Here is a 14,365-nt window from a genome sequence, read left to right as displayed (position 1 = left end):
ATGTATCTAGGGACAAATGGTTCTGCTGGAGACAGGGTTGTACACTGCATAGAGCTGACAGAAATGTTAGGAATTTAGGTTTCAGAAGACAAAAGAGGAGGCTGAAGATGCACTTGTCAAGGCAGTGATGTTCAGTTCAGGGTTTCATGCTCTTGCCAATCATACTGCTGAGGGCTGTCCCACTTTACCTATTTAGCACTTTCCCACTGGAATATATTTGTCATGTTAATCCCCAGCTACCCCTCACACTCAACCAGGTATTTGCCTCCTGCAATGTGCTGTGTCAGGAGCTTGTGAGGGTGTTGCTGCAGCTCTCTGTCTTCAGGACACCTTCTTGTACCCTCGAATTTCCAAGTGGCAAAGAGGAAGAATATTCCATCAAGACATAAACGCACATCTCTGAAAGGCTTGAGCAAATCACATTAGTGGAGAGGAACAGGTTTGGTTTCTGAGTTTTAGATCAACTACCCTAAACTGCTTGGGCATCTCCAGGGACTTGTGCTCCACCTGTGAATCCTCAGAGCTTACACAAGGCAGGCCCACAGCATGGCTCTGCTTGCCAAAAGTCTGTAACACCCCAAATCAGAAACATCTTTTGTCTTCAGTGCCTCCACGCTCCAATTCCTCCCTTAATACATCACTTCTTTACATAAAGGCTGTGATATTTAGTTCTTGTCACTCATCCAGAGCTCTAAAGACGTAGGTTACACAGTTGAGGCATAGGCTTTCTAGTGCTTTTATTTCCAAACATCAATGTCAAAAACTTCAGATAAATGACTGAGAGAGGAAGAAACAGGCTCTTAGCTGGAACTCTCGTTAGCTTTTTCTGCAGTGAGGTTAAAAAATACAGAAAATTGAGATTAAAATATTCCTAAATGGAGACAATATGCTGCAAGCCTCACTCTCTGTTCTGTGTTGCCCAATTACTCTTTCTGAGGGACAAGTAAATCAGTTTAAAATTAATTGTGTTGATAGATGTACAACAACCTTAAAACATAGTCAGTAATGAAAAAGAGGTGTTAATTTTGATTGTTGTTCTGTAAAGAGATAATAATCACCTCTTTTAAATTAGATAGGGTGGATAGATCATAAGCATGGTTTGTGAGAAATCTAATTCATGTTGAGCATTAAGCTATAATTTTACTGAACTTTGTATTCACTTTTCTTCACCGTATAATTAGTCTATACAGGGAATCAAAACTATTGTTGTCTCTTTAGAACAAAGGCTTCAGAAACTGATAATTGCATCAGAGATCAACATTTTCTTCCTTCTCTCTCCTGTGGGAGCTAAAATGTTATTCCCAAGAAATATTCATGCTGAATTATGCCTCTGAGGCAGAGGAAGAGAAAGATCTCAGGGTGGTGGCATTGTCTTGGCTGGTTGTCAGGAACTCATTTACACTACTTTAGAGGTGCTAAACACCCCAAAATGAGGTTGTGCTCCCTTGGAGGGCACCCCTGGCTCAGTACCCAGCCTGGCCTTGCCAAGTTTTCACTTCTACTAGGTCTCCAGTCAGTGTGGAGCTTGTAAGCTTTAGGATGTTATTGATGCTCCCAATTACACTTGCCCTTCTTTACTTTTGCCCCAAATACAAATCAGTAGTTCCTTAAAAAAACCCATCATTTTAATAGGATTTATCATCAGTCACAATGAGAATGATCCATAGGTGACACTTAAGGTCAAAGCACTGAACAGACACAAGGACTAGACTCCTGTTGCTGTATTTGTAAGTGTAGCATTGAGATGTGGAAGATACTACCCATGTAAAAGCATTGTGTGTCTTTTTAAATGCGTGTCTTTCTGCATGTTATATTGCTGCTGCATCCATGTGTTGAAATGACAGAACAGGGGTATGTTGTTACTACTTCTAATATCTTTCATCCTCGAAAATCTGTAATCTCTTTATGTCACCAGAAAAATTCACACAAGTCACCACTGAAACATAGCAGTTGGATTCTGCAGAGGAAGGGTTTTTTTCCTAATTCTGAAAAGAGTTTTGAATAAGATAAAATAAAATGTACGCTATTGAAATCATAAGAAGCCTTAGTTAAACCTTACACTTATTAACCCATTTTATAATCTATGTCACCAAAATTGTGCTTACTAATCTTTGAAAAATTAGTAAAAACAGAATATGACTTGTAAGGAGAAACTAGTTGATGTAACTAACACACTGATTAAACACCATCATTCCTCAGCATCAGTCTGGCTTGACTCAAAGCACTTGGTAAATATAATCAGTCTTTAAAACTCTTTCCGATGAGATTTTCCTTTGCAAAATCAATGAGTGACCATAGGGCTCCCTACCTTGTAATAGCTACTGACAGCTTGACCATGCATGGCCTGCATACCACACATCCTCCTCTGCCTACCCATGAGTTTGAAAACAGCATCTTCAAATGACATCTCTACTCCGTGGTCTGTCCCTGCTACTACTTTCTGTGTTAGCATCTGACAGTAAGTTACCACAAAACCCTCATCATGCTCCATAAGAGCCACAAGTTATCCCTTGTTCAAAGAGCATTCTCACTTAGAGGATGTGGTCTGATGCCATCCACATTGCTGAGGAGCTTCACTCTAAGCAGTGAATCCATGAGAGCTCTGCCACGTTTGCTTGAGTCAACAGCAGCAAGAGGGATGTGAAAGTTGAAGAATTTAAATGAAAGAACTATGAAAGAACACCACTAAAAGCTTTGGTGTTTTGTAAACTACATTCGAGTGTGTAAAACCACAAACCAGCTTAGCTCTCTCATCGCCACATATTAACAGCTTTGTCCTCTGGTGACCTTGCAGAGTGTGCTGGTGGCAGGCAGCTCTGCTCTGCACATTTGTGACTGGTGCTGCAAGTCTCCTCTCTGTGGGTAGCAAGGCTTGCTGTGAATGCAAGTCCAGATTTTCCAAGGGCATTGTTTGGCTCTCTGTGCTGGGTCTCAGTGGACGGGCACTGTACGTGATTATGAAGTCTTGAGTAGCTGTCTATTTTTGTTGTTGTTAAATTTTTAATTTCATCTTCCCTAGTCTTGTTTGTCTCCTCAGGGCCCCAGTCACCCTCCAGTTCTTTTCATTAAATTATAGCAATTGCAGTTTTACTGAGCATAAAATTTCCCTAGTTTCCTAGAATTTTCTTGCTGTGGCCTGATAAATTAGTCATTTTGACCGTAAATATACAATAATAGGGGCATCCAGTTCAAACTCTTAACAAAACATTTCCTGGGAGAACTGCCCTTTGGCTCCTGTCAAGTGATGAAGAGATGACCCCAGCTTCTGTTCCTTCAGCTTATTCAGTCTTGACAGCTAAAGGTAATTTCTGTGCCTTCAAGTTTATAGATCTTCATTAAAATGCTAATACAATTCGGTTAGAAAGCCAATTTCTGACTTTTATGGTTCCTTGCTCTTGGGGTGTTGTATGTATTTGTGAGGCTGTTGCTGCTAAAGAGTAACATTTGTAAAAGAACCAATGCAGATCGATTTTCCTTAGCTTTTTCTCCACCTGAAATGCTGAGACAAGCAAAACATGTTTCCATTACTTAACTAAGCAAACAATGGCATATAAATCATAGAGGCAGCTGGACCAAGGTGTCGTTTTCATAAAGAGCCAGATTTCTCACGAAGGACAGTTTAATGGGCTGCTGCCAGTGAAACGTCTGCAGAGCTGGTAATTGCAGGAGGGCACACAAAGTGGTGTTCAAAGGTGTCATGTGGGATCTGAGAAATAACCCCACAGCCAAGACAACTGGAAAAAGGAGACTGAAAAGGTGTGGGCTTTTTAATAATTTGCTTCTTGAAGCTGATTGTTTTAAATAAAAATCTAAGTTTTTATTTTTAGCTTGTTCATGTTGGCTGCGAGATCAGAGGAGTGTTTTTAGCTGTAATTTTATTTTGATCATGTTTATGCTGTGGCTTTGTTTCTCCTTTGATCATGCTTAAACATGTTTCAGAAATGTTTGTTTGATGTATGCTGTTTTCTAAAGCACTCTTCCACGTTGTCTGCTTGTTTTTTAAAAGCAATGAATCATTGCAAAATATTTGCCGTCAAATTATTTCTTAAATCCATTTTCTCAAAACAAGCTTTCTGGACTTTTAGCCAATGAGATTGTTTTCAAACAAGAAAGTGTTGAACTACTGTAACACCATTTTTCAGGGCTGCACGAATTGGAGACATTTTTGGGGTTGCAGAATGCTTGATAATTCATACACAGAATTTTGAAGTCATCCCATCTATCCACGATAGCTGCAGTGCACTGACTTGCAACTGTTACTGGTGATTTTGGGTCAAAGTCCCACTTCCCATTCAGTAAAACTTTCTTGAAGTTCACTCCAGCATTTCTTTGGGGGGCTGTGTTGAAGGTATGAAATAGGTCAACCCTGACTGTATTATTTTAAACTTCCCATGGGGACCCCTTGATACTGAACCTGTTTAATTTTGCAGAGTAAGGCAGGGCAGTCTCAGTACTTGAACATACACATTCATGGATGACATTCTTTCTTCTGCTGCCTGGGTGAGCAATTAGGAGAGTCAAGAAAAAGTCCCTAATTCCCTCATCTGTGGATATCTCCTTTCCAATGCTCAAAGAAGAGCAATAAAAAAATGCAGTCCATAGGGAGGGCTGTGTTGCGTGACTTCTGGCCATCTGGCAGATTGATTCATCAGGACCCTAAACAGTCAGTAGTAAGCATGGTCTGCAGCCCTGGAGTTAAATGCAAGTGTGCATCAAGCCTCAGGCAAGTCAAACAGCTCCTCCACTAATGAAACAATAAAGAACACACTACAGATCAGTAGTTCACACCACCCACTTCTTAGCTTTATAACCTATGAAATCATGAACCACATTTCTTTCCCTCTCTCCACACATGATGTTGCTGATGTATCATGGTGTTGCTTTTGTGACCATTACATCCATTCTGAACAGAAATTAATCTATTTCTATGTGCAACAGAATGTATGTAGCCTGTTCTTCCTTTAGTTATTTCACTGCATAGACATAAATCTGTTAGATGGAAGAGGGAAAAAAAACTAAACACCACCAGGTAGCAAGAGCAAGGGCCTTATTACATCAAGAACCACTCTTTTATTGACTAAAACGTATCGATTTAACTAGATGGAAAAAACAATCCAAAGTATGTGCAGTAAGAAGCATCAGTGTTGTTCAAGAAAAACTATTCCATGATGTACAGTGGGTGCATTCCAATGTGAGGCTGTGTGACCACTTTATTTTCAGGAATGTAGCTAGGATTATTAATCACTAAGTGAAAATCTGAATTCTCAGATGAGCACAGGTAGGTGTATACAAAGCATACCCCCGTGTGCTCACGCTATGGCATTAATTTTATCTGCCTTCCTCACAGTCCTCTCCTCTGCTACCCATCTGACAGGACCATTTGAAATACATATTTTCAGTTTATTCAACTATTTTTCTATCATTCTTGTATCAGCCCTGCTTTAATGCTAAACTGTCTTACTGTTTCTAGGTTCACTTGCAAAACTATGAGAGGGAAAGAAAAGAATAATAATATGCTAACTGAGGACAAGTTTATATAGCCTGTGCTACATCAGCAATATTTTTGACTCAAATGGGACTCCCCACAGTATCTTCATAGGCCAGTGTAAAGTTAGATTTTTGATGCGTGATATTATAATGATTTATTTTAGAACTTCTTGTCTTGTGATTTACAAAACGCATTGTGCTAGAAACAAATCATTCAACCATTTGGGAATGTAATTAGGTTTTGGTCGAATGTGATTTTGCCATTTTTCTATAAGACCTTAAGAATGTCAAAACAGCATATTCAGACGAGGTTCACCAGATCCAGTAGCCCAGAACAGCGTCTACTAATGAGTATCCTCTTTCTCTGATGGATCCTTCACAGGCTGCAGTGCAGAAATTTTCAAGCTGTAGCCCTTGTTTCTTGAGATATAAGTCACGTGCAAAGCCCTAGTATAGATATTTACCGTGGTACAATATAGTCTAGATATTATTAATCTTGGGTCTCGTGTCAGTGTAACTTTAAGGCTCTTAAATGCATGCTAGAAAGGAAAGAAGCACATATAATAGCTTGCATTTCTGGGGTTTGAGGTGGAAAGATTAAGCTGCTTACAGATTTTTCAGGTTTTCAGATGTCTAAAAATATTTATTTTAACAGACAATAGGTAGTAGACACAGTTCCACTGAGATCTGTTCTGTGGCCTGTGTTCAACATCTTCACAAATAACCTGAAAAAGAGGTTGAGTAGCAGGACGAGAATTTTTTTTTTTCACACGATCCTAAATTATCCAGCATAGTAAGACAAAGGAAGACTGTGAAGAATTACAAAAGGATATTATGCAACTGGATAGCTAAGCAATAAGTGACAAGTTAAATTATTCTTGATGAATGGTGCAGTGGTAAACCATGAAGAAAACATGCCTAGCTTCACATAGAAAAGAATGGTCTGTGGGCAGAGAGCATCACCACACTCTGGGGTTATGGCTCATAAAGTTCCATGACAATTTCAGATTGCTGCTTAGGAACTGTCAAATCTATATTAAATATTAGGAATTAATAGAAAAAAACCTCAACAAACACCACTGCTACAGCCCTTGTGTAAGAGTTCATTTACATCTCGAACATCTGGGGTTATTTCCAATACCAGATTTGAGAGGAACCAAATGAAGATATTAAGGTCAATGTTCAAAACACAAAATCAGTACCAAATTTTAGTTCATTACATTGTGTAGGTGAGGAACAAATTCCAGAAGGACACTCTGAATTCTGTAAATTTGTGTGGGTTAAAGAAGAATCTACACAGATAACTGGATGAAAACTTTGTTGAGAGTTACTAAGCATGTAGAAAGCAATGAACTCAAGGAATCAGCTACACTGAAAATAATTGGAAGAAGGTACTTTATTTTTGGATAGTGTTATTTGTACACACCGTATTCTTTCTTTGTCTTGCATAATTACTTCTGGAAAATGTTGGAGATTATATATTGATCTAAGTAAACTTTGATGTAAACCAGTATGCTCATCTTTCTGTACTCATATATATGCACACACAGAGAATATATGTGAATATATACATACACACGCAAAATTATGCAATATGTACTCATATAATAGAAACATCTAAAGTTGTATGTGCATATGTGTAAATATATCAAAATATGTTGCTTAAAAATACTGCCATCCTTAATAAAGCACGGGGTTCCACAGGGCAGCCAGTGCAAACTGGCAAAACAAAGCAAAGTTCATTATTTCCATGACTGTATAGCAGTAAACATACACTGAAAAGATGTTAATACATGACACTAAAATAGCTTATAATTTCACATAGGAACAGGACTCTGAGTAGTTAAATATAGTTCACAGTTAATTATCCCAGCAGGATGTAGAGTGGTTATAAAACAGATTGGTAAATCTGTTGGATATGCCTTCTTTTTCCAAATATAGTGAAAGATACCAGCTGAAGTATCTCTGTAAAATACAACGATGAGCCAGATTCACCACTGGTATGAATTTACTGATAGGAATTCTATAAAATGCTCTCTCCCAAAACTTGTTTACAACATTTTTTATGTAACCCATCAGTATGTCCGCATTTTATGTATTTTCATTTGTTCCTGTATCTTTTTTACCACCAAATAATGTTGTCAGTCTAATTGTCAAGAAATAAGACATATTTATAAAAAAACCCTCAAACTTTACAAAAATGACAAGACAAAGTATTTCAACAATCTGAATAAAAATTCAAAAATACATTTCTCTTCTGAGAAGAAGACAAAAATTTGGGGATTAGTGGTATCATGTGGAAGTAGACAATATCAATGAAAATTTATTTTTTAACTTAGCTTTTTGAGAGTAATGAATTAGTGCCTTTTTAGATGTAAGATAATTTATCTATTCATTTTTATTGCTAAAATGAGGAATATTACATTTGTCTCAATAATTCTTTCATTTTACTTGCAACATATACAAAAGGGTTATTAACCTAAGTATAAACATACAAAGAAACAAGAAAAATATCAGTAATAAATACATGGAATTATGAAGCCATGTTGTAATGGTATACAACCACTTGTAAAGAAATTTCATGGATGTTTAATTGCTCTAATAATAAAATTAACATCTGGTTATTAGATATCTGTAGCAAGTACCTCTCTGTATTAAAGACAAGAGGAATGTAAACATAGAAATATTTGCCATGTGATGCTATAATTGATTCCTGGGAAGCAAAATGACAGTTCATTGATATAAGGAAGAGAAATGATTCAGTTCATGGAGTAGTAACATGGACAACGGCGTTGTCTTCTCAGATCCCAGATTTATCAGTGCTCACCTGATACCAGAGAGCGACAATCCAGAAGATGACAAAATCTATTTCTTCTTCCGTGAAAATGCAATTGATGGAGAGCACACTGGAAAAGCCACTCATGCCAGAATAGGGCAGATCTGCAAGGTAGGATGATGAGTCCTTCGTGTGGGAGTGAATGCACTTGCAGCATGCTTTGCAGGCAGTTTTAGAAATTGCATTTTCTAGCCTGTGAACCATGCAGTATTAACATTGGCATTGTACTAAAGCAGGGATCATCCCAAGTGAAATATAGTTAGGAAATAGCACATCAAAAGGAATACTGTTTGGTTCTTCTTTTTGGGGGGAAACATCACAAACTATGATGTTTTGTTTTAAAAGTCGTAGGCATCTTCTGAGGCTTAGAATGTGTCTGCAAAAGAGAGTCTTTTACAGGAAATGTGATACTTCCAGGTGGGCCAAAAACATTTAAAGAATTTGCTTTTTAAATGTTAATAATTTTCCATTCCCACATTAGTGAAAATCTTTAAAACAGTTGTTTAAGGTTAGCTCCAGAAATGGGCAACCATTCCAAAGACCCTTAGTGACTGCAGAATCCACAGTGATAAATGTCCAAATTGTTTTCTGACAGACTTTTAAAAATATTTCTACAAATGAAATGATATTAAAAAATGTTGTAGCTTTGACAACTATGATAATTTCAGTAAAAATTCATGTTAATCCGTAAGCACAATTTCAGTTTAGCTCCTCAAATTCAGAAGTAGCTGCTTTAAAACCAATTACCCCTTAAGTATGAAGTCCTTGGGGCCCTTTATTCCTACATTTTGCAGCTGTACAACTGATCCCACTGTTCTGGCATTTTTATCTACTTTGTTCCATTGCAACTTGCATTTCTACTTTTTTGCTACCCAGTTAAGCATAATAAACCCCCTCAGCTTTTCCAGGACAGGGCAGACTGGGAACTCTGAAGCAAAATATTCTGTCTGTTTGTCTTTTTCCAGTGTTATGTATATATATATATATGTATATATATTACAATATATAAAGAGTTTTGGGGTTTTTTGGGTTTTAAATTGTGTACTACTATGAAATATGTCACTATACAATGTTAAATAAAAGTAATTCATAGTTTGGGTCTTTGCAACATTATAATGCTTTTGTGAATTCTTCTCTCTTGTTTTCTCTAAATAGCATCTTATTTACTCTGTTTTCTCTGTACTCTGTTGATACTTCAGACGAGGACTGTTGCTATATATTAATGCAAAATACTTTCGTTATTAGAATGACTTTGGTGGACACAGGAGCCTTGTTAACAAATGGACAACTTTCCTCAAAGCACGTCTGATTTGTTCTGTGCCAGGACCCAATGGCATTGACACACACTTTGATGAACTGCGTAAGTAGCAGAGATGGCTTTGAATATAGAAATGTTTTCAGATATTATCTGTATGAATGTAACCTAATTTTCTTTTCTCTCTCTTGATATTTTTACAGAGGATGTGTTCCTAATGAACTCAAAAGACCCTAAAAATCCAATAGTCTATGGGGTGTTTACAACTTCCAGGTATAGAGCATATCATTTTACTTGCATGGAAACGTGTGTGGCTGCTTGTTTTAAAGAGGTCTCTTTGTTAAAAATGTTTTCAAGAAACACAAAATTTTCTTAACCTTTGAACTGAGAAGTCAGTGGCAGAAAGAAATAATGAATTAGGTCTCTTTCTTATGAGCAATGTATATCATCACTCCAAAGCTGGCAAACACAAAGACTGTCAGTTTCTCAGGCTGTTCTTGCTGTTGAATTGGCTCTTTGTAGTGGCGGTCAGCATTTGTAGCCCTTTCCACACAGATTTGGAAAAAGAACACAAGCAAAAATAAACTTGTTTGGGGGCAGTGTAAAATAGAAAATCTGTGGTGTGAGAAATTGACTACTCAAGGATATATTAGTAAAAAATATTGCTGAAATCTGGAAATCTTAACGATCTTTCAAAAGTTCTGTTGTTGAATCACATATAACTGTGACATGAATGTTTTTTGTTTCACTGTGCTTTCACCAAGAAAAAATATACTTGTAGCCTGAGGAAGGTTTGCAGTACTGATTGTACTGCCACATCTATCTGTGAAGGAAACAAGTTTTAGTTTCTAAACAGAAAGAATGTTTCTAGTGATACCAGGAATAGAAGAGGGAAATTTACAAGTCCTTACTGTCTTCTGTAAGAAGTCTCAAGGTAAGAAACAGCACTGAAGTTTGCATGTGTGCTGCCCAAGTGGTGGAAAAGGCTGCTAAAAAAAATAGAAAAACATGCAGTGTAGGACAGGATTGAATAGTTCTCTAGAGACAGCCCTACTGAAGTTTACTCAAGTTTGGGCTTTGGCCTTCTGGGGACAGTATATTTTAAATAGTGGAGTAGCAGCCATCTGCTTAGGAAAATGTCTGGGAGATCGTATCAGTTATGCTGAACTTTCACAGGAGGTGAATGAGGATTGCTCTGAGAGCATGTCAGGGTTTTGATAATCAACACATGCAATAAATTAGAAAGCACCAAGCTGCTATTCCCACAGCTCTACCACTTGATTAAACTGACTGATAATTTAAAGAACCTGATTTGATTTTTTCTCCCCTCATTTTTAGTAATATCTTCAAGGGATCAGCAGTGTGTATGTACAGCATGACTGATGTGAGGAGGGTATTTCTTGGTCCCTATGCCCACCGAGATGGCCCAAACTACCAGTGGGTTCCCTACCAAGGGCGAGTGCCATATCCACGGCCAGGAACTGTAAGTACCCTAAAAAACGCAGTAATCAAAGCTGGGAAAACTATGTAAAATATTTTCACACGTTACATGGTCCTTGAGCTGAGATCCAGGAAAAAAACTGAAACAGATAACAAAATGGAGAGGGTGGCAGAAGGGAAAACTAACAGTTCCTCCAGGTCCAAAATATACTGATTTTCTTGTAGCATATGAAACTGCAATAACAACGTCACTTGGATTTTAATTTTGGCATTCGTATTAACAACTTCAGAAGAAGTTTGAGCAATGGCTGGAGAATTCGACTGAAGTCAAGTATTTTAATCAATTATGCTGCATTATCCTTTCCTTGGAATTGGTTTTTTTCCCAAATATTGGCTGAGTCATTCTTAGTGAGAACGAATGGAAAACAGAGCATCTGTCTGGCTGTTAAGAAATTTTCAATCATCATTAGATCTAGAACAGTGAAACAGATATCTCTGCAGTGGATGATACGGCGACTAGAATAGTTTCTATCTTCCACTGGCATTTTTAAAAATGTTTGCTTCTACCTGGTTTTCTGTTTTTGGTTTATGAATGACTAAAATTCAGTCTATGTAAGACATCCATATTGACAACTTGAAACTGGTATCATCACATTCTAGAAATCTTTAACTGCCTTTGAAATTTCCCGTAGTCTAAGAAGATGGGACATTTATGAAACAAGTTTTAATTGTATGCCTGGGGTCGCTCCTTAGCTTGTGTAAATCAGCTTGGCCCATTTATGTTCTGAACTATCATTACAGATGATTAAATATATACGTACGCACGTATACATAAAAACATATATGTGTAAATAATATATATGTCCATAATATTGTTTTAAAAACCTTCTTAAATATAAGGCACAAAAAAAAGCAGGAATAACTTCGCTTCTTTAATTCATCGTATTTTCTATTTTTATCTCGTATGTTTGAAATTGCCCTTTCAAACCTGATCTTTCAACTGATATATATGCTCAGCCTAATGAAAATTACTTCCTAAGTAAAAGAAAACAGTGGCTCCCTGACAGCCCGATTCCACAGCACTCCTCACTCCTTCGCTGCAACTGCTAAAGGAATTTCTAATTTTTTCCAGGGTTAAAACACAAGCTCTGCAGCATAGAAGAGATTTCATTTCTCATTTGACGGTGCCTTTTTTTTCCTAATAACTACAGTTAATTCTGATATGTCAGAAGGCTAGATTTTTTGAAGCTGTATTGCTTTACATCTCTGGGGAAAATGTGAATGAGTAGATATTTTTGTTATTTCTTGTATAACTATTGTCACTTACTTTTCAGTCTGACAGACTTAGTGTTCATTATCCTGTTTATTTAGATTCCTCTTCGTTTCCAGTATCCATTAACCTTTCTAAACAAAAAGAGATAATAGGCATTATTTAGAACACTGGACAAAGAAGAAGGTTACGTATTTCTGTCACAGAAATAAATTGAGATAAGGGACTGAGTGCTGCAGAGAGGCTCTGTTACATTCATTCCTCTGCAGAGATCAGATGCAGCTCTACTAAGATTTTGAATGCACAACTGAAATAGTTGCCCATGAGACTGGCAACACAGTTCTGCCCACCTCTGGTTATTCCAAGACTTCTCTTGGGGTCTTGAGCTGAGATCCATATGGGAAAAGAATAACTTGATGAAATTCCCCAGAACAAGCAGAAAAACAGGGAATCAAATCCAACCCCTAAGTGGCAAAGTGACCTAAGCCACCAAAGCTTTTGTGAAAGTAAGGAAATGCAATTAGGTTACATATAGTTTTATTTCTGTCTATGCTCTTAGAATGAATGTTACCCTTAAAATTTCGTTATAAAATGCTTTTAATAAGATTCTCAAAGTTCAAAGATGTTCACTGTAAACTGTTTTCTTGCCTAAGGGCAAATGTGATCCCAAATTTTACAAGTTTACATAGCCCTGCAGTCACATCATGTAGTGCAGGAGGCCATGCCACTGTAAATGATGATAGAGGGCCTGAGACCATCAGTTTCTCCTAGCCCAATGCAGGTGACTTATCCTGAGTTCTGCTGCTTTGAAAAAAGATGAGTCCCCTCACAGTTGCTAAAATTATTCTATTATATTAATAGGATAAAAGTGGATTTTAAAATGAGATACATTTCTGGCTGTAAAGAAGGTTTTTGTTTTTAAAGTGATAGAGTTGGATGTGTTTTCAGTGGCTTTGAAGACTGTTGAGAATAAAGAAGAAAGATTTTTGAAGTTCCTTTAGATCTCAGACCTGGGGATTCCTTTTCCAAGAAATGCAAAGAGAGAAGGGGGAAAAAACCCTTAACGTCTTAGAGTAATTCATTTCCAGATTGCACTGCAGTTAAACAGTGCTGAATTATCTCAGGAATTTAATAGGTGAGGTGCCAGTAAACTTCTTGAACATCTGGTGACCCACCCAGTATGAGAAAGGGAAAAGGAAAGTAAACGACTCTTTTGAAAAGTAAGAAAACTTTGTAAACAATTCTACATCAGCTTCACATTTAACAAAGGAGTTGCCAGAATTTTTCCTATAAGATCTATAGAACTTGGGGGTTTTAACTTTTTTTTTTCTTTTTTTAACTTTTTAACAGTATTTGGCAGAGGAGGGAGGATTTTTGTATATATCTCATCTTAACTGAGGTACCTCATCCTGAATTCTTAACTGACTTTCTGTGAATTCGGCTACAGAGCTAAAGTTTTTTTCTGCTTCATGGCACCAAGAGTTATGACCAAAGCACATTTTCTTCCTACCAGAATGTAAATACTGATTTCTTCTGTTCTGTCGGATTCACTAATAGGCCAGTTAGGGGATAGCCTAGTTCCTCCCTCCTGACTGATCAAATCCCCTATATTGCCTACTGGGGACCAACAACTGGTATTGAATGTAAAATGCAGGAGTTCTTTGACTCTGCTTGAATCCAAGATCAACCTCATTTCTCCAAACCGTTTCAGAATATTTGTATTCTGGCCTGTATTTTGGCAGATGAAAACCTACTTCTTTGCTATCAGTGGGATTGATTTGGTATATAAACACAAGTTCTGATTAATCACCTTGGCAATTAGCTGGATCTAGACCCACTAATATCAAAAATGGTCCTGTAATTAGCACCAAGGATAATGTCTTTGTTGTGTCTCCTGGCTTTGTGTTCTTCACATAAAACATGACAGAGCTTTCCTTCTCAGGACAGTTATTCTGTTCTGTTCTGTTCTATCCTATCCTATCCTATCCTGTCCTATTCTGCTTCTGAGTTGAGATTCCTCTGCAAGCAGTTTGGACTATGGATGGTCTACATCTCACCTACTGATGGTGCCCATTTT

General features: G+C 37.3%; 1 protein-coding gene across 1 annotated transcript in view; it reads left to right on the top strand.

Moving 5' to 3' along the window:
- SEMA3A (semaphorin 3A) overlaps nt 1-14,365 on the top strand; it is a 164,291-nt gene that overhangs the window by 120,330 nt on the left and 29,596 nt on the right. The window contains exons 7-10 of the mRNA XM_018068111.2: nt 8,292-8,434; nt 9,569-9,683; nt 9,782-9,851; nt 10,917-11,061. Coding sequence (XP_017923600.1) covers nt 8,292-8,434; nt 9,569-9,683; nt 9,782-9,851; nt 10,917-11,061 — 473 coding nt within the window. The remainder of the gene's footprint in view (nt 1-8,291; nt 8,435-9,568; nt 9,684-9,781; nt 9,852-10,916; nt 11,062-14,365) is intronic.

Source organism: Manacus vitellinus, unplaced genomic scaffold (assembly GCF_001715985.3).
Source record: "Manacus vitellinus isolate BGI_N305 unplaced genomic scaffold, ASM171598v3 scaffold_13_pilon, whole genome shotgun sequence".
Taxonomy (NCBI): domain Eukaryota; kingdom Metazoa; phylum Chordata; class Aves; order Passeriformes; family Pipridae; genus Manacus; species Manacus vitellinus.
Note: the sequence above shows the minus strand (reverse complement) of the source record. Positions and strands in the feature narration are given on the sequence as shown.